The sequence below is a fragment of the Hevea brasiliensis genome, chromosome 13 (genome assembly GCF_030052815.1).
Source record: "Hevea brasiliensis isolate MT/VB/25A 57/8 chromosome 13, ASM3005281v1, whole genome shotgun sequence".
NCBI lineage: Eukaryota > Viridiplantae > Streptophyta > Magnoliopsida > Malpighiales > Euphorbiaceae > Hevea > Hevea brasiliensis.
The window spans coordinates 71483220-71510490 of record NC_079505.1 but is presented as its reverse complement, the minus strand read 5'-3'; the positions used below and the strand labels follow the sequence as shown (position 1 = coordinate 71510490).

Below are 27271 nucleotides of genomic sequence, written 5' to 3'. Positions count from 1 at the left end.
ATTTTCATTTGTTTTAATAGAAGAAGAAAATTAAAGAGAGAAAAAAATTTATTTTATTTTTTTTTAATTTGAAAAGAAAATAAAAAATCAAAGGATAGCTTATTCTTTGTTATTTTTTATTTTCCATTATTTATTTTTTACTTATCTAAATATAAAAAAGATAAATAATAAAAAAAATTTCTCCATCTTTTATTTTTATTCCTCTTTAATGATTTATCCACACAGCGTGTCAACGTGCATCATACATAAGTTTTTTTTTTAATTTTTTTTTTAAATAATAGAGAATGAAATCTATAATTTTTATACAGAATGAACACATATTCTAGGAGCCCGAAATAATATCAACGGGTGACGTGTCATTTCAAATTAAATATTTGCTGTGAATGTACCGGTGACAGCCGGTCGTAGATTCCCACCACTCCTTCCATATAACATCTCTACTTCCGAATATTTACTTCCCGCGCCACACTTGTGAGGAAGAAAGAAAACAGAGAGCGAGAGAAGCGACTCATTCTTCTCACTTTACCTTCTTTCCATCTTCTTCACCGGAGAATTTTTCCCGGTCTCGGCTAATCTTTCCAGTGGTCCTTAAAGTTACATTATTAACCAGGTGATTTTGTTAATTTAGAATATTATTAGTGATAAAATACTGCACTCAGATTTCATGCACTGATTCTCCAGTATTCTATCTGTTAATTTGATTATTTTATTGTAGTGCTAATCGTTTTAATTGATGAGCTCACGTCATGGATTGATCCATTTGTTTATACTTTTGTAGTTTTGAAAAATCGTTTAAAATTTTGACTCTCGTTTGCTTTTTCTAAGACACTGTTTGGTTGATGAGAAAATCTGCTGAGATTTTCATCGTCTGAGATCTGTGTAATGCTGTATTTTGTTTTGAATTGTTTTGAAATTGAAAATTAGGATGGAAGTTGGCACGGAAGCGAGAGGCGGTGATGAAGGTGTCAGGAGGAGAGGTTGCTCGTGCACAACGAACGATTTTCTCCCCGAGGAGTCGTTCCAAAGCATGGGCAACTACTTCCAGGCACTTCGTGAGACTCCAATGCGGTTCAAGGAGAGGCTCCTCGCCAGATCCATGGACTCTACCGAGATCAATGAGGTCAAGGCGCGGAGCGAGCATGAGATGAAGAAGAACCTGAACTGGTGGGACCTCATCTGGTTCTGCATCGGTTCTGTCATAGGCTCTGGTGTCTTTGTCCTCACCGGACTTGAGGCAAAAAAAGATGCTGGACCTGCCGTTGTCTTGTCTTACGTAGCTTCAGGGGTCTCCGCTATGCTCTCCGTCTTCTGTTACACCGAGTTCGCTGTAGAAATTCCTGTTGCAGGTACACGATTTAGAATTTTGGCAGCTGTATAACCGGGCAATTTACAACTGGAAAAAAAAAAAAAAGTAATTTCAAAATTATTTATCGAAAAAGGTGTTTTAGTTGATGCAGAGAAGAGAAAAGGTAGAGCTGGTCGTAGTATAGTGACCAGTAAAATCATAAGTAAAAAATAATACATTTGTTAAAAAAAGTAGTTGAATGTAATTTAAAGTAGTTTTGATTATTAGACGTTCGTATAAAAAGTGTCTAATTATTTTTTATTTTTAAAAATATGTATTAATTTTTAAAAAATTTTTTAATTATAAAATTATCTATATTTTTATAAAATAATTTTAAATATTATAACTATTTATAAACAAGTTATTATATTTTTATAATTAATAAATATATAAAGATTAATTTATAAAATTAAAAAATTATTATTTATTATATATACAAAATTTAAAAATTATATATAAAATTAATAACTATATAATATAAAAAATTTAAAAATATTAGTATTATTTATATGTAAAGAAACATTAATATTTATTTAATAAATTAATAAAATTAGTATAGTGAATAAATTATATTAAATATTTTATAAATATTTAAAAATTGGTATTATTTAGTATTTATTAATTTAACAAAATATTAAATTATGATAAATATTACTAATATAAATTAATAAAAAATATGAATAAATAATTGTTGAAATAAATTATTTAAAAATAAATAAAATAATTTATAAATATTAATTAATATTTGTGAAACGTGAAATTAAAAAAAAATCAAGATAAACAAAATAATAAAAATAATTTATACATATTTTAAATATAGTTTCAATGTTTAATAACATAAAATTTTGATAATTAGTATATAATAAATAGCTTTTAATAATTATTAATCAATGAGTTATATGGAAATAAAAAATTGATAATTAGACAATCGAGTTATTTTTTAATTTATTTTATTCTATATATTCTTACTAATTAAATAGATTTTCACTAAAATATTTATATATTACTTATATATTTTTTTTTTTAAGTTGCCACCTTTTAAAGTGAAAGCCTAGAGATTTATAAAAATCTACCTTAAACTCAACCAAGAATCTTTCATTTTTTTCTTTAAATTAGATTTCATCAAATCTATATATATTAAAATTTATAAGATAATTCAATTTTTTGTGATTATAAGACTTTATTGAGCTGCCCTAGTCTAAAGATTTTAATGCAAATTCTAATTGTTATATAATTCAAATTACTCATAAGATTGTGATATTGTCCAAACTTGATAAATTATAAATTAAAGAAATAATATATATATATATATTACTTTTATTATTTTATTTATCTTTAATTTATTTATTTCAACCATTATTTATTGATATCTTTTTTTAATTAATATTAATAATATTTATCACAATTTAATATTTTTTTAATTAATAAATACTAAATAATACCAATTTTCAAATATTTATAAAATATTTAATATAATTTATTCACTACACTAATTTTATTAATTTACCAAATAAATATTAATGCTCATTTATGTATAAATAATATTGGTATTTTTAAATTTTTTAGGTTATATAGTTATAATTTTATATACAATTATCAAATTTTTTATGTACAATAAAATTAATAATTTTTAAATTTTTACAAATTAATACTTATATGTTTATTAATTATAAAAATATAAGGGCTTATTTATAAATAATTATAATATTTAGGATTATTTTGTAAAATATATAGATGATTTTGTAATTAAAATTTTTTTTAAAGATCTTAAAATAATTAATACATATTTTTAAGAATAAAAAAGTAGTTGAACGTTACTTTAAGTAGTATCAAACTACTTTTTCAATAATTATATATTTTTTTTAATTTTTTATTTACTGATCGCTACTTATACTAATGACCAATTCTCTCCCTTTTCTACATAAGCTAAAACACTCCCTTTTAGTAAATAATTTTAAAGTCACCTCTTTTATAATTTTTTTTTTCTAATCCTTATCCTTTGATAAATTGACCTGTATAACAAAATAACATATATATATATATATATATATATATATATATATAATTTATATCACTTCCTATTATATATTTTATATAAATTAAATAGAGATGAAATTAATTTTAATATTAATTAATATTTTTTGAACACAAATTAATATTAAATTAAATGTGATAATGCATTGAATATTAATTTTAAATCTCAGGTTTAAAGGTCAAATTCTCATACTTTTTATTACCCATGATAATTATATACGATTTGATTTGCTCATAATGATAGAATTACTTAATTATTAGTATATTGTTTTTACTTGGTCAACATTGAGTGTTAAAATGTTTAGGGTGTTTTTCTTTGGACAAGGAATATAATTGTAAATTTTAATTATTATATATTTATTTATATTTATCATTTATTTTTAGTTTATTATAATATAATATTTAATATAGATAGACATGATAGGCGGAAGACTTGTTTAGATAATACAACCAGTGTGTGCTTGACCTTCAGCTGGCACATGCTTACAATTACAGTTATCGATGGCGACAAATTTTTCTTCTTTAGTGAATTAGATATGGCCAGTTTTTTAACTATGTATAGCAGTCGAGTTGGTTAGCGTTGTAAATAATTCTACTGGAAAGAGATTGTACAAAATAAATCGTACTACCCCACCCTTTTTTTTTTTAAAGAGACTGGCATTCAAACTCACATTTTCCCTACCGTTTAGTGATAATATGGCGGCGGACTAAACTATTCCATTTAACCATAAAGTAGAGCTGCGTTTACATTGTAAAATTGTCTTACTGGAGTTGCGTCTGCAACATATTCAGAAATTATAGCCTAACTATAGTATATTCGGAACATATAAAAATAATACTCTTTTTCTCTCCTGGATCTCGGATTGTGAGAAAATGTATATTTATATTAAAAAAACTTAATAATCTTTTGAAATTTAAATAATACTTTCTTTAATCATTTTAAAAATATTAAAAGAAAGGACATAATATGAATTTAGTTCAAAATAAAAAATAAAGAGGTCAGTTAAAATTTTGATATATATATATATATATATATATATATATATATATATAAACTCGAACCCTTTTGGCTTTTGCGATTTAAATGATAAAATTTCAATTTTTATATATTTTTTTTAATTTTAAAAATTATTATTATTTATTTCAAATTTTTTAATATATTTTTCTACTCTATTTTTTGACTGATCCAACTTATTAATATTATCAACTCTTTCTAAATTTTATTTTTATATACATAATACATCAAAATTTTTATTAATATTTTAACATTTAGATTAAATTGGTAAAACAAAAAAAGATTGGATTTTTTTTTTGTGATAGACATTTTTTTAAATAATTTTGGGAATGTTATGAAAATAGAAAATTAGGAGATGAGTTCAATGCATACTTCAACCGTTGCTTGTTATTATATTGATTGTATTAGACAAAACAAGTAACGACAGATTAAGTTAGATGTATATATTAAATAAAAAATTTCCCTTTCTCCCTATCTTTTTGATTAATTTCTCGCTATTTTTGCATTATTATGGTTTTCGTTTCTTCTAATCCGAAATCATCAAGCTATTAAGTTGTAGCTTTTCTGGTCCCTTCCCCAGAAAGAGTGAAATAAAAAAGTATTAATAGTTTTCTCTTTTCCATGATCAGGTGGTTCATTTGCTTACTTGAGGGTAGAGCTAGGTGACTTCATGGCCTTCATTGGAGCTGGCAACATCCTCCTTGAGTACGTCATTGGTAGTGCTGCTGTGTCTCGGTCATGGACGTCTTATTTCGCCACTCTCTGCAATCACAAACCTGATGAATTCCGGATCATAGCCCATAGCCTGCCTGATGACTATGGCCACCTTGACCCCATTGCTGTTGTTATTGTTTCCATAACTTGTGTCCTTGCTGTCCTTAGCACCAAGGGATCATCGCGCTTCAATTACATTGCTTCCATTTTCCACATTGTGGTGATTCTCTTTATCATTATTGCCGGCCTTATCAATGCAGACGGCAAAAATTACATCGACTTTGCACCCTATGGTCCTCGGGGTATTTTTAAAGCTTCGGCTGTACTTTTCTTTGCTTGCATTGGATTCGATGCAGTTTCCACAATGGCTGAAGAGACCAAAAATCCTGCAAAAGATATCCCTATTGGTCTTGTGGGCTCAATGACAATAATTACTCTGCTCTATTGTTTGCTAGCCGTAACATTGTGTCTTATGGTTCCATATAAGAATATTGATCCAGATGCCCCATTTTCTGCAGCATTTCAGTTTGTGGGTTGGGATTGGGCTAAATATATTGTGGCTGCAGGTGCTCTGAAGGGCATGACTACAGTTTTGCTGGCTTCAGCAGTAGGTCAAGCCCGTTATCTCACACACATTGCTCGAACTCACATGATGCCACCTTGGCTAGCTCAGGTCAATGCAAAGACTGGGACTCCGGTAAATGCAACCATTGTCATGTTTGTTGCTACTGCTATAATTGCCTTTTTTGCAGATCTTTCGATTCTGTCCAATCTTCTTTCCATCTCCACTTTGTTTATCTTCGTGCTTGTGGCATTGGCACTTCTTGTACGCCGTTATTATGCCAGTGGTAAGACAACATCTGCGGATCGTATCAAGCTCACTTTGTGCATTTTGGTCATTCTTGGTTCCTCAATTGCCACTGCTGCTATTTGGGGTGCTGATGGAGATGGTTGGATTGGGTATGTGATTACTTTACCAATATGGTTCTTGGCTACTTCGGCACTCAATGTTTTAGTTCCACAAGCAAGGGTTCCAAAACTGTGGGGTGTTCCATTAGTGCCTTGGTTGCCATCCGCCTCAATTCTTACCAGCATATTCCTTTTGGGATCGATAGATGGGGCATCGTTTATAAGGTTTTGTGTTTGGACTGTTATTTTGCTGATCTACTACTTCCTAGTGGGCTTACATGCCTCTTATGACATGGCCAAGGAGTCAGAGGAGAATAAAGTTAAGGACGGCTGGAAAGGAATGGAAGAAGGTGCATAGTCTGGATGAGAAGATGTAGAGTATAGCAATCTTTCTACAAATACTAGAGCCAATTAATAATGTTTACCATTAAATGAATTATGTTTAGCCTCTGTAAGGATTCTCTCTTTACAATTACTAATATTTGTGTATGTTCATTGTTTTTGGAATTAAATTATCAATGTGTTTGTCAATTAAAGAAAGTTAAACTTATTTTTCTTTTTCTCTTTCCCTTTAGTTTTTATGAACCACAACAAGGATGTGAATTTAACAAAATTCAAATTCCAAGGATGATAACTTTACCGAGACACCCTGATATAGGGCTAAGACTGTGTAAAATGATCAATTTAATTTAAAATTAAATCAAACTATAATAATTAAAAAATTAAAAAATTTACAAGTGAAGTGAATATTTACGCTCAATTAAATAAATCAATTATTATACTTTTTTAAAAACTTGAAGTTCCCTTGCCCTTATTACTCCAACCAAAGAGTATACTAGATAGGAAGAAATCACTTTCGTGGAAAGAACCAACACCTGCCAACATCAAAGAAGGGAAGACCATCGTTGTTGGAGGAGCTGAGAGTGAAATTGAGCAAACAGAAGAACAAAGTATAACCGGGTGCATCGTGGTTCTCCTAGATTAGCATGCACCTTACAATTTCCCCAGTACATGATAAAATAGGAGCAAAAAGATCTAAAAAGTCAGTGAGCAACGCCCATATTATTCGCTCACTTGTACAAGCAATATAACCAAAAAAAAAATCAAGAAGGAAGCCAATCGTTGCAATTTAAACGCCTTCAACTCAAAAACTAGTATTTGGCTCATTCTTCAACCTGCTAAATGATTCCTTCTTTCAAATTTATTTATAATAAATTGCCGGACGTAAATTCCATTTATCCATTAATTACGATACAATTGCTTTCTTCGATGACGCGCCTTTAATTGAGACCCTCTTGTTCTCAACGACACAATTCCAAAATCTTATTCATCATTTTCCCTTATACAAACAAACACAATACTCTCTTGTTCTGTGCAGATCTACAACACTTCTCAAACTCAGAATGGGAGGAGGCGGCGATGAGGCTGGAGGAGACGGCGGAGGAGGTGGAAGAATCAGGTGGCGAGGCTGTTCTTGCAGGAAGAGTGACTTTCTTCCGGAGGAGTCGTTCCAGAGCTGGGGAAATTATGTCAGAGCACTTGGCGAGACTCCTATGCGGTTCAAGGATAGGTTACTGACCCGATCCATGGACTCCACGGAGCTCCATGAGATGAAAGCTCGTAGTGAACATGATATGAAGAAGAACCTCACTTGGTGGGACCTTATCTGGTTTGGCATCGGAGTCGTCATCGGCTCCGGTATCTTTGTTCTCACCGGCCTCGAGGCACGTGAACACGCCGGCCCTGCTATTCTGTTGTCTTATGTGGTGTCCGGAGTTTCGGCTATGCTCTCTGTTTTTTGCTACACTGAGTTTGCTGTGGAAATCCCTGTAGCAGGTACGTCTTAGATTTTTACTACGAAGTCTTAATTAATTTTCATAATTAATATTGAAAATTAATTTTTAAATATGCAAACTAAAAAAAAAAAATGCACTCATCTAATTATAAACATAAAATAGATAAATAAATAAATAAACGTTCAAATCAAAGTGATAGGACACCACAAAAATTTAGAATACAATGTGAAGCGAACCCCTTAATTCATTTAGTCAAATAATTCTGTTAATATTTGATTGAAATGATAGGCCTATGTATTAATATTTTAATAACTGAGTACTTAATTAATGATTAATCTGAGGCTTTTTTGACCAAAAGAGTCAAATACTTCTGCCGATTTATATTTTTATTAAAAAATTTTAACTTTAGATCATTTATTCAAATTTTTAATTTTTAAAAAATTAATAAAAATTTATGGAAAATTTAATTTTGCACATGAAATTGTGAAACAAAATCTGGAAAATGTTCTGTTAAAAATTATTTTTCAATTTTAGTTAAAATTTTTTTAAAATTTAAATAATTAATTTAAGAATAATATTTGAGTTTTCTTTTTATATTTTATAATAAAAAAGTTAAGATTGACATTAATAAAAAAAAAATGGAGCTTCATGCCCATGGTCCCCGTTCCCCTCACCTACCGGTGATCTGTCCCCCTTAAACATTTTACTTTAATTATTAAATTTGTATTATTTTTAAGTTCAACAATTTAAAATAAAATTTTATAAAACGCTTTTAATTGTTATGGGTAACGAGAAAAATTATATTGTATACAGTTTATACCTTAATTATTAATTTTTTATTAATTTATTACTATAGAGAGAGAGAAATGTAAAATTGTCACCCATCCATGGCTTTGTGAGTATATATATATATATATCAACTTCTTTTCGAAATGGTAATACTTTAATTATTAATTTTTTATTAATTTATTACTAGAGAGAGAAAGATATATATGTAAAATTGTCACCCATCCATGGCTTTGTGAGGAAGTCTTGGATGAAAATGGCATCAAAACCGCTGACTATTCTTCCTTTGAATAAAAGTCTAGCCAGGGGCTCACCTATCTAGACTTTCTATTCTCTCTCTCTTTAAGATATTTCTCTCCATGATTATTTGTGAAAGGATCTGCTTGATTCTTTTGACAATTTTGAGTGGTGGATTTTATATATATGTTAATAACATTTTTTTATACATAAAAAATAAGAAATCTCCACCAAATATTAAAGGTTTGTCCTTATTACCATTTAAGCTGTTATAAAAAAAATTTATTTTAAAATATCTATTCAAATTTTTAAATAATTTAAAATTATTTTCCTAATAACATAAAATAAATAATTTAAAAATAATCAACTTTTAATTTTTCAATCACAATTCTATACATAGCATAAAAGATAAATATCACACATAATCACTCAATTTTATAAATATTTTATAAAATCATTAAATTAAATCTTATTCATATCATCATCTTAAAACTCATAAGCTCCAATATCATGATTGGCCAGAAGCTTTCCAACCTGAGTTAAGCATAATAATACTCATGGGATATCGAGAAATAAATCACTATGGCCAAATAAATCTTAAGGCTTTATCCTTTTATATTATTATACAGAACTAGATTTGGATGGCCGTAGTAGTAGATCAATGAACTAGTTTTTTTGATACACAGGATCCACTAAGAGTGGCAAGTGTAGAGCATACTCATGCCTTAATAGAAGATTATATGACTACGATAGAATTTTTGACTTTCAGGAGAGAGAGAGAAATTTAGAAAGCTATAAGACAAACAAGCTGGAATGTTATTTCTTGATAAGTTTTGCTATAAATGAAATCAAATCTCCCTTTATATAAGAGGAGAGCAGGAACTATTATAATTACTTTTCATAGAAATACATGTCTATCTAATAGTTAGGTAAGGACATCTAACAAGATAAGAACTAGTTAGGTAGACACATGACTCATACCTAATTAAGTCTTACATGAAGACAAAAAACTTATTTGACTGAAATTAATTATACAGATATATATTTTTTTAGCTTCAGGGGGACAGTCTGCTGCCAATTCTCATGAAGTTCTGATGGTATCTGTCATGGGTTATATAGTCTAATTTTGAATTTTCTGAGCATCCTTTGGTTCTATCTTTAAAGGGGTTCTTTTTAGAAGGAATTATGACTAGGACTTAAATTATTATTGTAATAGTCTGAGTCATCAAAATGATGTCTTTGCCATATAGATCCTTCTTTCAAGAGCTTCCAGGCTCATCAAAGGGCTTGATTTCAGTGTCCATATCTTTTGGATCTTGTGAATCTTGCCATATCTCTGAACTGTAGTCTGGAACTTCTTCAGGCTTTGCTTTTTGGACCTATAGAGGTTGATTACAAAATTTAAGCCTTTGTTCTGAAGTGGTTGATCTCATATAGATAGGCTATAATTTTCTTTCTTAGAACAATGGAGGTATCTCTTGTGGTGATAGACTTGAAATAAGTCTGATATTCATAGACTGAATTTTGAGTCTAAAGTATCCCTTGAGGATTTCTGAAGAAAGGATGAACAGTGAGTAGAATTCCTTACCATCGTTTGATGGTCTAAGCCATAAACTATAGCGGTTGATGATCTTTTTTAAATCATTACACCATTGAGGGATTGACTTGAACCATTCAAGAAAATTTCATATTACTTTTTTCTGATTGTTCCTGTCATTTAGGAAATAGTACATGAAAATAGTGGAGACTTCAAAACCAATGGCATGGAGAGTCATCATGTACTATAAAAATCATTTTTCTTTAAGTAGCAGGTCATCTGAGGGATTAAAAAACTGTGAGGAATAGAGCATTTGGACGAAACTGAGTCTAGTTGTGTTTATGTTGTTTGAGGATATTGGATAAGTTTTGAAAATAAAACAGATGATTTTTTGCAAATTCAACAATTTGGGATAGGGTCATTGTTAGTGTGCATTCAGATGGAAATGTTTCTATTGCTATAATGAGGAATTGTGGTATTTAAGCTTTAGAGGAGTTGGAGGAGTCTGCCATAAAGATGAGAGGAATTATTTGAAGAGAAGTGAGTAGGGATATATTTGGAGGTTTGGTGAGGAGATTTGGAATGAGATTGAGATGCCCTTTTATATGTTGGATGGTACAGTCGTATTTATCAAACCAGCTTATGAGCCTCAGCAGTTATGGTTCTGAAAGAGTCTTATTTTTAAAATGAAGTATCTTTGGAAAAGATGAATTGTCCATCACTATCAGAAAACGATGGCTAATAAGATGAAATTTAAATTTCTTGATTCCATTCTTAATGGCTAGGATTTCCTTGTAAATCGTGTGATAGTGTTTTTCAAACTCTTTGAATTGTCCACTTGCATGACCATAAATTTTACGCTTTCCATCGAGTTCTTCAAGTAAAATAGCCCCCCAATATTCGTCACTAGCGTTAGTCTGGAGAATCATTTTCCTTGTGCTTGGAATTTTTAGAGGAGGGGGATTTTGGGTTAGTTTCTTTAAAACTTTTACTGCTGTGATCTATACATTGCCCTGTGTGGGGGCCTTCTTTTTTAGCATTTTGGAAATGTGGCTGGTGTATTTGGATACATGAGAGATAAAGTCTCTGAGATAGTTGATAACTCTAAGAAATTACTGAATCTGTTTGATAGTGAGATTTGTATTTGGGAATTTAAGCAATTCTTGGTCAATGTGAGGTCCAAGCTGATAGTTCCCATTTTTAAATTTCATTCCTAAAAATTCAATATTAATTTGGGTCAGATAGCTTTTTTTTCAGATAACATAATCCTATATTATTGGACCAAAGAGTAAAATTGGGCCAAGAGTTGTTTATGGGCTGAACTATCTTTTGAAAATAGCAAGATATTATCAATGTAAATCAAAGTACTATGAAGAATAGGCTCAAAAATTTGAACCATAGCCTTTTGGAATAATGAGGGAGTAACTTTAAGCCCAAAAGGCATTATGGTCCACTGATACTGAGCATTAGAAATGCAGAATGTTGTTTTATATCTTTCTGCCGGATCAATTCCCAGTTGCCAATAAGATTAAACTTTGAGAATATATGTGCTTCTTGTAAGTGAGTGAATAGAGAACCGATCCTAGGAAGTGGAAATTTGTCATCCATTGAGAAATGATTTAAGGACTTATAGTCAATGACCAGCCTCTTTTTTCCTTGAATTCTTTTCGATCTTTTTTGAACACAAAAAGCTTCACAGGCCCATCCTAATCTGGTGAGTCCAATAAGACCTTGTTGAAGTAACTATTGACATTCTTGTTGGGTTAATAGAAGGTCTATTAGAGTCATTCCTAGATGAGTTACTTTTGTAGGGTTGACATCCTCATTAAGCTTAAAAGGAAGCTTAATAAAAAAAGTCTCTGTTTTTCCATAGAGGTGTTGGGTGAGAGAAGTCAGCATAGGATTTTGCACAGGATGACATGAGCATATCTTTATATTTGATAAATTCTTCTAGAACTTCAGACAATAAGAACAACTTTGAAACAAAGGTGAAGGTTTTAAGAAACCTTTTGTATTTTTAAACCAGTAGGAAAGATTTAAAAATATCAAGCTTGCTAGTAGACATCAAATTCTATCAATAAATCCTTATTAGGCAAAGTTGTCCCAGGCAAAGTTGTCCCAATTACTTTTGTCCATATAATACAGTCTAGAAAGAATCGTATTCCAATGAGCCTTTGATGATGAGGTTGGTGCGAAAAACTTTCCCATCTATGGCTTTAAAATATTCTGAATGGGGCATCCAGGCTTTATCAGGTAATACTGTAGGATTCATCATGCTTCTATGGGTACAAGTATTAAGAAAATCAATGATAGAAATTGGTCTCTCATATTTAAAAGGTAGTACATAAATATGTACCAATGGAATTGAGGTCAGGAGCCATACTGGATGGCATGATTGAAGAGTATTGATACTGAGGTATTTGAAATCATCTTCTGATGAAGATTTTTCTTCGTCCGAAAAGATTTCTTTTAGGGTAAAGACAGTTTCTTCATCAGCTTCTTCTTGTTTCGAAAATAAGGATTCAATGTCGGCATTTTCTAGATCTAGATGCATACTCTGGTGAATTTGTTGGATAAATTTTGCTACTTGCTTGGGCTTTTGAGAGCATTCTTTAGAGAAATGTCAATTTTTTCCACAGATAAAGCATTTGTCTGTTTTGAACTTTTTTTATTAGTTTATTTTTTCTTAAAAAATCACTCAGATTTCCCTTTCATTCTGTGCTTGCCGTTATTGATTCTGTAATGCCTCAGATACTTTTTCTTTTTGGATTTATAGGTGTAATTCTTTTCTTTGCATTTGATTGAAAGATAAGACTTTTTACACATTTTTCACAAAGATTTATTATTATTCAGCATATCACTCAGGAAACGTTACTGATCACACATCTTTTCAAGAGTGGCTAGTGTCATTTGATGAATTTCTCCTAGAGCTATTTGTGTCATGTCTTTGTGAATTACCAAGATTGATCGTTATAATTTAGGCTGTGATTGTTTAGGCAAAGAAGCAATATAAGTGTGTCTTAGGTTGACATAAATGTATCCATTCAATAAATAGTATCTCTGAGACATCCTTTGATAATGAAATTCAATATCTTTCTTCTTTATAGAACATCATTTCATCTCAAAGTATTCTTGCTGTACCTATTTATTATAGAGTGTGTAGTCTTCAATGAATTCCTCATAGAGAGCATTCATGACTCCTATGATTGATGCTTGATAGAATAGGATACTCTTGTAATCTCTAAAACTCTGGAACTATTTTCTTAATGATCCAATGAATCTACAGGAGAATTATTTAAAGATACTCGATAATTCTGTATCCGATTTAGATATTTGGAGATCAAGCCAAGCATGAAATTCTGTCATTCTGTCCCTCCATTTGGCTGGAGGAATGTCATCAATAGTGAACCAAGGACCAGAAGTTAGCCTGGGGAGGACCTTATCTGGATTTTTTTCATCATGAGTATCAGTTAGTTGCTCTATATGAGGTTCTGTGATTCCATCATTAGAGCCTGTTGAAGTTGCCATTAGCAAGTTTGTGATATCTGCCAGATCCTTTTCAGAATCATCTTCTAATGAGAAATCTGTCTTATTTATTACGAGACCAGCTGAAATTGCCATTTGTTGGAAATGAGGGTCACTAGGTACTTGCTGTTTGTCTTTTTTGGGTTTAATTTTATCTTCCTCTATAGACTCTAAGGATGAGATGCTTTTGGAAGGTTAAGCAGTAGATGAAGAAGACTGAGCTTTTGATTTAGGCTTTAGTTTTTGATTTAGGCTTTTCTTGGAAAGGATTATGAAATGGTGTTTGAGGATAAGGGCTTGTCTGGTAGAATGACTTATAGGTAGAATATGAATAAAATGAAGAAAAATGATTATAATCAGAGGGAAGAAGAAACGGGTTGTGATTATGGTCAAATGATATTTGTTTTTTTTTTTTTTTACTAAATCAGCTTCAATCTGAGCAATTTGAGCTTTTAGCTTTTGGATTTCTGACTCCTTTTAATCAAATTCATAACCAAACATTTTCTACTAAAGTAAGGTTCTAAGATCTTTATCAAGTTGATTAACCCTGGGCTGAAATCGACATAAAGCTTGTTGACTTAGATTAATAAATTATCAACCTTTGTTTCAGTGAATTGAGCTTGACAAATTATCATGTCCATTTTTTAGTTAATTTTTTTTTCCAGGAAAGCATTTTGAGCCTTGGCATTCAAAGTTTGCCAGTTTATGACTTTTTCAGCATGAGTTAATGGCTTAGATTGTCTGTTTGGGCTAATAGTAAATGCTTGAATATATGGTATGGATGTAAGCCATTGTGTTGGGTCAATCTAGTATCTGAGTGATGGAAAGTCTAATTCATATACATCTTCTTATGAGAACATCATGCAAGGTTGTGCAAGAGGAAGTACTGGAGGTGGTAAAGATGAAACCTTTTTCTTTTTCTCCCTTTCTTTTCTCAAGATTTCTAAGGCTAGTTCATAGATTGGTAAAGGGTTTTTTCTTTAAACATCCTTATGAATATCAATCCAAGTTCCTGAGTTTGGAGAGGTGTCCCTTCTAGCTCTTAAAGTTTTGCAAGGAGAATTTTGTTTCTTTTTCTCCTTCTTACGGCCACGGTAATTATCATCATCATTATCCTAGTGTTCTAGATAACAATTGCACCCTTCATCGCACATTCCTGATCCTGGAGCATCCCAGATGAAATGTCCATGGATTTTGCCTGTGTAGACTGGCCGTCCATTTGCCTGAAAGAAGTGAACATGAATTTTTTCTCTTATCTTTTGAACTAGAGAAATCATCATGGTTTGGAAGATTGTAGGAGTTTGTGAAGTGTTTCTGGATTCCTTGAAAATTATCTTGACTGTGCCATCTGTTTGCCTATGAAATGTGGGCTCTGTTACTTAGATAGGTCAGGAATTGTCATGTAACTTTTCATAGTTGGTAAACCTCTCTAGTGGAATGATCTTTACTAAATCTTCTTTAGACAGCTGTCAAGAAATTTGGACAATAGTGGGTGTAGTCTCTATGTCTACAAGAATGAACAAAGCATCAGAGGATTCTGGTAGCTGAGATAAATTTATGGCATGATCTTGAAGCCTATAGATTATTTGGTGGTGTAAGGTAGCTGTCATAGAGGAGACAGTCTATTCTGCCCCAATAAGCTGAACTTGAACTTTTAGTGCTGTAAGAAGATTAGGGTCTAAGAACCACACTTTCAGCATGAAGAGTGGTTATACATGTGCCAATCACAACATGTTCATAATTGAGAAACCTAGTATCTAATAAAGACAATCTAGCTATTACGGGGAGGCCTTATCTACCATGTAGAGTGAGAACAAGGCTAACAGCTCCATAATGGAGATGAGAATATCCTTGTTTTCTCCATGAGGGGATAAGGGTTAGAGGAATTTTAAAAGTCACATACTGTTCTGTATTTGTGGTGAATTTAAGAGCACACTGATCCAGACGTGAAATTTGAGCATATTCCTTAGTAACAAATCTTCTGGAGGATATGAGAATTCTAATGCTTCCCATAAAAGATTCAGAGCGTCTGTAGATATTATATGCACTTATCAGAGGAAGAAGAGATTCTTCAAACTGTGCACCATCAGGTATGTGTGAAATTTGAACCAGGTTATCTATTTTAGAGGCTAAGATTCATCTACAGGAAGGTGATAGGGAAAGAGTAGAGGTGAGATTGACTGGGTCAGAGGAAGAGGATGAAGAGGATGAACTTGGTTCAATAATAATATTTGAAGATGGTATTGGTGTTGTGCAACTCATAGTAAACTGATCCCTCTACTCATCTCAAATTAAACCTTATTCATATTCTCCTCTTAAAACTCATAGCCTCTGATACCATGACAGGTGGGAGCCCCCAAAGCTGAGTTAAGCATAATAATACTCATGCAGTATCGAGATACAGTAAGCCATCATGGCCAAACATGGTGGCCACGATGAAGATGGTATTGGTGTTGAGAATTTTATCTTATTCATATAATCCTCTACTAAGGCATGAGTATGCTCTATACTTGCTACTCTTAGTGGATCCTAGTAAATCTTGTATATCAGAAAATGCTAGTTTATTGATCCATTGCTACTGTCTTCCAAATTTAGTTCTATATAACAATATAAAAGGGCAAAGTCTTGATATTTGTTTGGCTATGGTGACTTGTTGTATCTCTGCACCGCATAATATTATTATGCTTAACTCAGGTTTTGGGGCTCCCTTTACCAATCTATTAACTGGCCTTAGAAATCTTGAGAAAAGAAAGGGAGAAAGAGAAAAAGGTTCCATCTTCACCACCTTCAGTACTTTCTCTTGTATAACCCTGTATGATATTCTCACAAGAAGATGTGTATGAATAAGACTTTTTGCGACTCAGACACCAGATTGACCTAACACAATAGCTTACATTTAGGCCATTTATTCAGACATCTGCTGCTAGCCCAGATGAATAGCCCATGCTATTAACTTATGCTGAAGAAGTCCTAAACTGGCAAATTTTAAATGCCAAGGCACAAAATGTTTTCCTAGAAAAAATTGACTAACAAATGAACCTGATAGTCGGTTAAGCTCAATTGGCTGAAACAAAGGTTGAAAATTTGTTAGCCCAAGTCAATAAGCTTTATGTCAATCTTCAGTCTAGGATTAATAAACTTGATAAAAACCTCGGAGCCTTACTTCAGCAGAAAAGTTTGGTTATGAATTTGATTAAAATGAGTCAAAAATCAAAAAGTTAAAATCTTAAATTGCTCAAATTAAAGCCGATTTAGCAAAAAAGAAACAAACACCATTTGACCAAAATCACAACCCTGTTTCTTCCCTCCTCTGATTATAATTTTTTTTTTATTTTATCCACATTCTACCTATAAGCCATTTTACCAGACAAACCCTTTTCCTCAAACATCATTTCATAATCTTTTCCAAGAAAAGCCTAAACCAAAAGCTCAGCCTTCTTCATCTACTGCTCAACCTTCCAAAAGTATATCATCCTTCGAGTCTATGGAGGAAGATAAAATTAAACAAAAAAAAAAGCAAACAGCAAGTACCTAGTGTCCCTCCGTTTTAACAAATGATAATTTCAGCTGGTCTCGTAATTAATGAGATAGACTCTTCATCAGAAAATGATTCTGAAAAGGATCTGGCAGATATCACAAACTTGCTAATGGCAATTTTAACAGGCTTTAATGATGAGATCACAGAACCTCATGTAAAGCAACTAACTGATACTCATGATGAAAAAAATTCAGATAAGGTCCTCCCTAGGCTAACTTATAGTCCTTGGTTCATACTTAATGATATTTCTCAAGCTAAATGGAGAGATAGAATGGCGAAATTCCATGCTTGGTTTGATCTCCAAATGTCTAAATCGAATGTAGAATTATCAAGTGTCTTGAAAGAATTCTCCTGTAGATTCATTGGATCATTAAGAGAATAGTTTCAGAGTCTTAGAGATTACAAGCATCTCCTACTCTATCAAGCATCAATCATAGGAGTCATGAATGCTCTCTATGAGGAATTCATTGTAGACTATACACTCTATGATGGACAGGTGCAACAAGAATACATTGAGATGAAATGCGATTCTATAAAGAAGAAAGATATTGAATTTCATTATCAAATGATGTCTTAGAGATACTATTTATTAAATGAGTACAATGATGTCAACCTGAAACATACTTATATTACTTTTTTGCCAGAACGATTAGAGCCTGAATTACAATGATCAATCTTGGTAAATCGTAAAGACATGACATAAATAACTCTTGGAGAAATTTATCAAATGGCATTAGCCACTCTTGAAAAGATATGTGATCAGCAGTGTTTCCTGAGTGATATGCTAAATAATAACAAATCTTTGTGAAAAATATGCGGAAAGTCTTATCTTTCAATCAAATGCAAAGAAAAAAATTGCACTTGCAAATCCAAAATGAAGAAGCATATGAGGTATTACAGAATCAATAACGGCAAGTACAGAAAGAAAGGGAAATCTTGAGAAATCTGTCTAATTTTTTAAGAAAAAATCAACTAGGGGAAAAAAGTTCAAAATAAACAGATGTTTTAACTATGGAAAAAAAGGACATTTCTCTAAAGAATGCCCTCAAAAACCTAGGCAAGTAGCAAAATTGATCTAACAAATTTACCAAATATGCAGTGAATCCTTGTTTTCAAAACAAGAAGAAGTTGATGAAAAAACTGTCTTTGCCTAGAAGAAATCTTTTCAAACGAAGAAAAATCTTCATCAGAAGATGATTTCAAATACTTGGGTAACTATACTCTTTAATCATGCCACCCAGTATGGCCCCTGACCTCAATTCGATTGGTACATATTCATGTACTATCTTCTAAATATGAGAGACCAATTTATATCATTGGTTTTCTTGATACTGCTGCCCATTGAAGTATGATGAATCCTGCAGTATTACTTGATGAAGCCTGGATACCCCATTCAGAAAATTTCAAAGCCGCAGATGTGAAAGTTTTTCGCACCAACCTCATCACCAAAAGGCTCATTGGAATATAGTTTTTCCCTGACTGTATCATATGGACAAAAGTGATTGGGATAACTTTGCCTGATAAGGATTTATTGATAGGATTTGATGTCTACCAACAAGCTCGACATCTTAAAATCCTTCCTACCGATTTAAAATCACCTCTGTTCCAAAGTTGTTCTCATTGTCTGAAGTTCTAGAAGAATTTATCAAATACAAAGATTTGCTCATGTCATTTTGTATAGAATCCCATGTTGACTTCTCTCACCCAGCACCTCTATGGAAAAACAAAGATTTCTTTATTAAGCTTCCTTTCAAGCTTAATGAGGATGTCAACCCTATAAAGGTACCTCATCCAGGAATGACTCCAATGCACTTACGTTAGCCCAACAAGAATGTCAATAACTACTTCAATAAGGTCTTATTGAACCCATCGATTAGGATGGGCCTGTCAAGCTTTTTATGTTAAAAAGATCGAAAAGAATTCGAGAAAAACTGAAGCTGGTCATTGATTATAAGCCCTTAAATAATTTCTTAATGGATGACAAATTTCCACTTCCCAGGATCAGTTCTCTGTTCACTCACTTACAAGAAGCATATATCTTCTCAAAGTTTGATCTTCAAGCGAGATTTTGGTAGCTGGGAATTGATCTAGTAAAAAGATATAAGACAACATTTTGCATTTCTAATACTCAGTATCAATGGACCGTAATGCCTTTTAGACCTAAAGTTGCTCCCTCATTATTCCAAAAGACCATAGTTCAAATCTTTGAGCCTATTCTTCATAGTACTCTCATTTACAATGATGATATCTTGCTATTTTCAAAAGATAATTCAGTCCATAAATAACCCTTGGCCTAATTTCACTCTTTGGTCCAACAATATGGGATTATGCTATCTGAAAAAAAAAGAGAGCTATTTGACCCAAACTAATATTGAATTTTTGGAAATGAAATTTGAAAATGACAATTACCAGCTTGGATCTCACATTGCCCAAGAATTGCTTAAATTCTCAGATACAAATCTCATTGTCAAACAGATTTAGCAATTTCTTGGAATTATCAATTATCTTGGAGACTTTTTCTCTCATGTGTCCAAATGCACCAGCTAGCTTTCTAAAATGCTAAAAAAGAAGGCCTCCACATGGGGCAATGAACAGACCACAACACTAAAAGTTTTAAAGAATATAGCCCAAAATCCACCTCCTCTAAAAATTCCAAGCATAGGGAAATGTATTGAGGTGCTATTTTACTTGAAAAACTTGATGAAAAGCGATAAATTTATAGTCATGCAAGTGGATAATTCAAAGAGTCTGAAAAAATAATATCACATTATTTATAAGGAGATCCTAGCCATTAAGAATGGAATCAAGAAGTTTGAATTTCATCTTATTGGCCATCATTTTCTGATAGTGATGAACAATTCATATTTTTCAAAGGTATTTCATTTTAAAAATAAGACTCTTCCGGAACCATAACTGCTGAGGCTCAAAAACTAGTTTGATAAATACGATTATACCGTCCAACATATAAAAGGGCATCTTAATCTCATTTCAGATCTCCTCACCAGACCTCCAAACATCCCTACTCTCTCATCTTTATGGCAGACTCCTTCAGCTCCTCTAAAGTTCAAATACCACAATTCCTCATTCTAGTAATATAAACATTTCCACCTGGATGCACACTAAAAATAACCCTATCCCAAATTGTTGAATTTGCAAAAAACCATTTGTTTTATTTTCAAAATTTATCCAATGTCCTCAAACAACATAAAGACAACCATACTCAGTTTCGTCTAGATGCTTTATTCCTCACAGTTTTTAGTTTTAATCCCTCTGATGATTTGCTACTTAAAGAAAAATTGTTCTTATGGTGCATAATGATTTTCTATGCTATTGGTTTTGAAGTTTCCACCATTCCCATGTACTATTTCCTAAATGACAAGAACAATCAGAAAAAAGTAATATGGAATTTTCTTGAATGGTTCAAGCCAATCCCTTAATGGTGCAATGACTTAAAAAAGATCATCAATCACTCTAATCTATGGCTTAGATCATCAGACAATGGTAAGGAATTCTACTCATTATTCATCCTGCATCTTCCTTTCTTTAAAAATCCTAAAGGGATACTCTGGACTCAAAATTCAGTCTATGAATATCAGACTTATTTCAAGTCTTTCACCACAAGAGATACCTCTACTATTCTTAGAAAGAAAATTATAGCCTATTTACATGAGATCTCAACCACTTCAGTCTAAAGGCTTAGATTTTGGAATCAACCTCTATAGGTCTAAATGCAAAGCCTAAAGAAGTTCCACACTACAATTCAAAGATATGCCAAGATTCACAAGATCCAAAAGATATGGACACTGGAACCAAGCCCTTTGATGAGCCTGGAAGCTCTTTGAAGAAGGATTTATATAGCAATGACATCGATTCTGATTACTCATACTATTACAATAATAATTTAAGTCATAGTCATAATTCTTTCTAAAAAGAACCCCTTCAAAGATAGAACCAAAGTACTCCTAGAAAATCCAAAATTAAGCTTGTAGACTATATTAGCACAAGCTTCAAAATATGAATTGGCTGTAAACTATCCCCCTAACGCTGGAAAGATATATATCTGTATAATTAATTTCAGTCCGATAAGTTATTTGTCTTCATGTATGACTTAGGTATGAGTCATTTATCTATCTAACTAGTTCTTATCTTGTTAGATGTTCTTACCTAACTATTAGGTAGACATATGTTTATATGAAAAGTAGTTGTAATAGTTTCAACTCTCCTCCTATATAAAGGGAACTTTAGTTTCATTGGTAGCAAGACTTACTAAGAAATAACATTCCAGCTTCTTTGTTTTATGGCTTTCTGAATTTCTCTCCTTCTCCTGAAAGTAAAAAATTCTATCTTATTCATATAATTCTTTACTAAGGCATGAGTATGCTCTACACTTGCCACTCTTTGTAGATCCTGTATTTTAGAAAATGTTAGTTCATTGATTCATTGCTACAGTCCTCCAAATCTAGTTCTGTATAATAATACAAAAGGACAAAGCCTTGAGATTTGTTTAGCCATGGATCTCGATACCGAATGAGTATTATTATGCTTAACTCATGTTTGGGGGCTCTTGGCCAGTCATGGTATCAGAGCCTGTGAGTTTTAAAAGGAGGATATGAACAAGGTTTAATTTGAGATGAGTAGGGGGATCAATTAACTATGAGTTTCATAATACCAATACTATCTTCAAACATTATTATTGAACCAGCTTCATCCTTTTCCTTTGACCCAGTCAATCTCACCTCTACTCTTTCCCTATCACCTTCCTGTATCTGAAATAGATAACCTGGTTGAAATTTCACACATACCTAATGTTGCACAGGTTGAAGAATCTCTTCTTCCTCTGATAAGTCCATATAATATCTACACACACTCTAGATCTTTTATTAGAAGTATTAGAACTCTCATATCCTCTAGAAGATTTGTTACTAAGAAATATGTTCAGACTTCACGTCTGGATTAGTGTGCTCTTAAATCCATAATTGCAGAATAGTATGTGACTCTTGAAATTCCTCCAACCATTATCCCCTTATGAAGAAGACAGGGATATTCTCATCTACATTATGGAGCTGTTCGCTTTGTTTTCACCCCACATGGCAGACAAGACCTCCCAGTAACAACCAGATTGTCTTTATTAGGTACCAAGTTTCTCAATTATGAACGTGCTATGGTTGGCACATGTACAACCACTCTCCACGCTGGAAGTGTGATTCTTACTTTCTTCCCTAACTATAACATGTCTCTTCAAGACTCTAATCTTCCCATAGTACTGAAAGTTCAAGTTCAGCTTATTAGAGCAGAATGGACTATCTCCTCAATGGCAGCTACCTTGCACTACCAGATAATCTATAGGCTTCAAGATCATGCCATAGATTTATCTCAGCCATGGGTATTCTCTGATGCTCTATTCATTTTTGCAGAGACAAAGACTACACCCACTATTGTCCAGATTCCTCAACAACTGTTTAAAGAAGATTTGGTAAAGATCATTCCACGAGAGTGGTTTACCAACTGTGAAAAGTTGTATGACAATTTTTGACCTATCCAAGTAACAAAGCCCACATTTCATCGGCAAAGAGATGGCACGGTCAAGACAGTTTTCAAGGAACCCGAAAGCACTTCACAAACTCCTGCAATCTTTCAAACCATGATGATTTTTCCAGTTCAAAAGACTGAGAAAATATTTTTGTACACTCCTTTCAAGCAGATGGGCGGCTAGTCTATACAGGCAAAAAGTATGGACATTTCATTTAGGATGCTTCAAGATCAGGAATATGTGATGAAGGGTGTGATTCTCATCTAGAACACTAGAATGATGATGATGATAATTATCGCAGCCGCAAGAAGAAGAAAAAGAAGCAAAATTCTCCTTGCAAAACTCTAAGAGTTAGAAGGGACTCCTCTCTATTCATAAGGATGTTCAAAGAAAAAACTTTTTACCAATCTATAAACTAGTCTTAGAAAATTAAATATTTTCAAATTAATATATTATTTTATAAATAAAATAATTTTATTTTATTAATTTCTTAAAAAAATATGCATCTAATTATTTTTTGATAATTAAATTTTTCTTTCTTTTAATCAATAATTACTAATTAAATAATTTTATTTATGAAATAATTAATAGATTAATAAATTAATTTGAAAATTTTAATTTTTTTTAGGTCCTGAAAATTTTAATTTTTAATTACAATAATTTTTATAAAATTAAATTAAAATTCATTAATTTTTATAAAAACTCTCAAAATTGAATGTCGCGTGCCGCAGCATAAAAACAATCATATTTCCTTGTCTGTACGGCACCAACATGGACAGGCAACTTAACATTGACCCATGGACAATAATATAGTGGAATGTGTTATCTATAATTTATTATCAAATATCAATAATTTTGCTTATTGTAGTTTATGTAAAATAATATTTTTATATTATTTTATAAATAATATTCTAATTATATATATATATATATTTTTGTAAAAGTGTCACTTTTTTTAATTTAATAATTTTTTTAAACAATTATATTACCAAAAATAAATCACTTTACGTAAATGTAAAAATTAGAAATCTTTGGAAAAAAACAAAACAAAACAAAGTAATCGTACTCTTTTTAAACAAAATAGCTATAAAATCCACTTGAAATTTTTTCATGTTTTGCTATTTGCGTATTAGTTGTGTTATTAGATTATAAATTTTTTGTTTAATATAAATAAAAATTTCATTGAAAATTCTTTAATGGCCGTTCTTTTAAAAGAAACTGCGCCTTTTAATATATATATATATATATATATATATATATATATATATATATATATATATATATATATATAATTTCACTGGAATAAATAGTTTATTTTTTAAACATCTGTTAACTAATTTTCAATTTTTTTTTTAATTTTGTTGTTAAAAATAAATATTTCAAAGATAGAATTTTCTTTCACAAGAAGACAAAGGTTTCAAGGGTGTCTTAAAGGAGTTTGAAACGAGAAAAACATGGAAATACATCTACATATCATGGATATGATGCATAATATATATACCTAATGTTTAATTTGAATGTAGGGATAAAAAGAGTAACGCTCAGAGTGTACATATCAATTAATTTAAAAATGCCACATTATAAAAAATAAAATTATGATGAATTCTATAAAAAAATCATGATAAAATTTATTTAAAATTATAATTTATTAAATTTTTATTAATTAAATATATGTATGTCGAATGTGTATAAGAAATTTTCGTATAAAAAATATGAGTTAAAAGATTAACTGATATCACATGTTTGATGGTTTTACCGTGGCAAAATGTTTAATTTAGTATTTGTACTTATTGGATAAGTTTAATTTAGCTATTTTTAATTTTTTATTTAAATTAATTTAAAAATTTTAATTTATACTCAATTTAACGTAAAAATTAAATTTATGAACTAAATTTCTTGATTTAAATAAAAAACTAAGGAGTTTAATTTCTTAATTTTAGAACTAAATCTCTTGAATTAATCTCAAAATCAAGAATCTCAATTTCTTGATTTTATTGAATTTTTTGGATAAATTAAGTTTAAATTTAAATTTATCAATTAAATTAGATAAAAAATAAAAAATGAACTAAATTAAAATTTTTTCAATAAATATAAGGGTGTAATTGAGTTTTAAGCTATTTTATGAGATGGAAAAAGACATGATAAGCAAGAACAAGGCATTTCTTCAAAATCAATTTTACTATTTTAATGAAATTGTCGTTTTATCTGTTTTCAATTAAAATGATAATATTATGAATGTTTTTATTAACATATAGATATTTATTTTGTATTTGAAGTTATAAATTATATCCTTTATATAAATACACATAATTAAAGTCTTAGTTTCTTCTGTTTTTTTATTAATTTATCAAGAAAATTGTTAATAACGTACTATAGATAATTAAAAGGAAAAAAAAAATTTATCTAGCTGCTTTAAATTAGTATTAAAGTAGTCTGATGAGACTACAATACTTCTAAAACAAAATTTTTAACAAGATTTCTTTTCCCTCCTTTCAGGTGGATCATTTGCTTACCTTCGGGTAGAGTTAGGTGACTTTGTAGCCTTCATAGCTGCTGGCAACATCCTCCTTGAGTATGTGATTGGTGGTGCTGCGGTGGCTCGGTCATGGACATCTTATTTCGCCACTCTCTGCAACCACGAACCCGATGACTTCAGAATCATAGTCCATAGCCTCGCCGAGGACTATAGCCATCTAGACCCCATCGCTGTTGTAGTTTCCTTCGTCATTTGTATCTTTGCCGTTCTTAGCACCAAGGGCTCTTCCCGTTTCAATTACCTCACCTCCATCATCCATGTCGGTACAATCGTCTTCATCATCGTCGCTGGCCTCGTCAAAGCAGACACCAAAAATTACAGCTCCTTTGTTCCCTATGGCCCCCGTGGTATTTTCGTAGCTTCAGCAGTAATTTTCTTTGCATATGTTGGATTTGATGCTATTTCAACAATGGCTGAAGAAACTAAAAACCCTGCTCGAGATATCCCAATTGGTCTTGTGGGTTCAATGATAATAATTGCTTTAGCGTATTGTTTGCTTGCTGCTACCTTGTGCCTAATGGTTCCATACAAGCAACTTGATCGAGACGCTGCATTTTCAGTAGCATTTGAGTATGTGGGTTTGAATTGGGCTAAATACATCGTGGCTCTAGGTGCATTGGAAGGTATGACCACTGCTCTTCTCGTGGGAGCTGTAGGCCAAGCCCGATATCTCACGCACATTGCTCGTACTCACATGATGCCTCCATGGTTTGCTCATGTTAATGGAAAAACAGGAACTCCAGTAAATGCCACCATTGTTATGATCACTGCTACAGCTATCGTCGCTTTCTTTACAAAGATGGATATTCTCGCCAATCTTCTCTCCATCTCTACATTGTTCATCTTCATGCTTGTGGCGGTGGCTCTTCTTGTTCGCCGCTACTATGTTACTGGGGTCACAACATCTGCAAATCATACCAAGCTCATCGTTTGCATTTCGGTGATTCTTGGTTCCTCTACTGCTACTGCTGCTATTTGGGGTGCAGGAGTAGATGGCTGGATTGGATATGTGATTACCATACCAATATGGTTCTTGGGTACATTAGCACTTGATGTTTTTGTTCCACAGGCAAGGGCTCCGAAAATGTGGGGTGTTCCATTGGTGCCATGGTTGCCATCTGCTTCGATTCTTATCAACATTTTCCTTCTAGGGTCGATAGACGGGCCGTCGTTTGTAAGATTTGGTATCTGGAGTGGTGTTTTGTTGGTGTATTATTTCCTATTAGGATTGCATGCATCTTATGACACGGCTCAGGGGTTAGGAGAGAACAAGGCTGGGGATGGCTGGAAGAAGTTGGAAGAAGGTGCACCAGTGTCTTCACAGTCTGGATTAGGAGGTGAGACTGCGAAGAAAATAGAAGAAAGCGGGCAAGGGCCTTCACAATCTTCTCTAGGAGATGTAGATTAGGGTACCATTTGAGCCTACAAGTCCTAGTGATGAATGTGTTGGAAGTTTCAAATTGAATTTGTGAATTGTGATGAACGTCTATGCATGGTTCTATTTGTACAACTATAATATGTATTAACAAATGCTTCTAAAAAAATATATGTATTAACAAATAAATTCCAAATTTTATGTCTTAGAAATTTTTACAATAAAAAATTTAACAAAGGTTTTGAATTCCTAGATCTGAAACATAAAAAATCAATCATTTTTTTAAAATAATCATTAAATTACTAGCCTAATAATAATTTATATTTGTTAAAAAATATATGTTAAAATACAATAGTTTTGAGGGATAAATTTCAATAATTATCTCTGAACTTAT

At 31.7% G+C, this 27271-nt stretch overlaps 2 protein-coding genes across 2 annotated transcripts; both read left to right on the top strand.

Moving 5' to 3' along the window:
* Positions 1–369: 369 nt before the first annotated feature.
* Positions 370–6573, top strand: LOC110665833 (cationic amino acid transporter 1). Its single transcript, XM_058132200.1, has 4 exons — positions 370–517; positions 588–610; positions 925–1346; positions 5024–6573. Exons 3-4 carry the CDS (start codon positions 926–928, stop codon positions 6373–6375), a joined length of 1773 nt encoding a protein of 590 aa, XP_057988183.1. The 5' UTR covers positions 370–517; positions 588–610; position 925; the 3' UTR covers positions 6376–6573.
* A 482-nt stretch (positions 6574–7055) lies between these two features.
* Positions 7056–27012, top strand: LOC110665834 (cationic amino acid transporter 1). The gene is made up of 2 exons (XM_021826105.2): positions 7056–7853; positions 25463–27012. The coding sequence occupies exons 1-2, from the start codon at positions 7421–7423 to the stop codon at positions 26908–26910; spliced, it is 1881 nt and encodes a 626-aa protein (XP_021681797.2). The 5' UTR covers positions 7056–7420; the 3' UTR covers positions 26911–27012.
* The last annotated feature ends 259 nt before the right edge of the window (positions 27013–27271 follow it).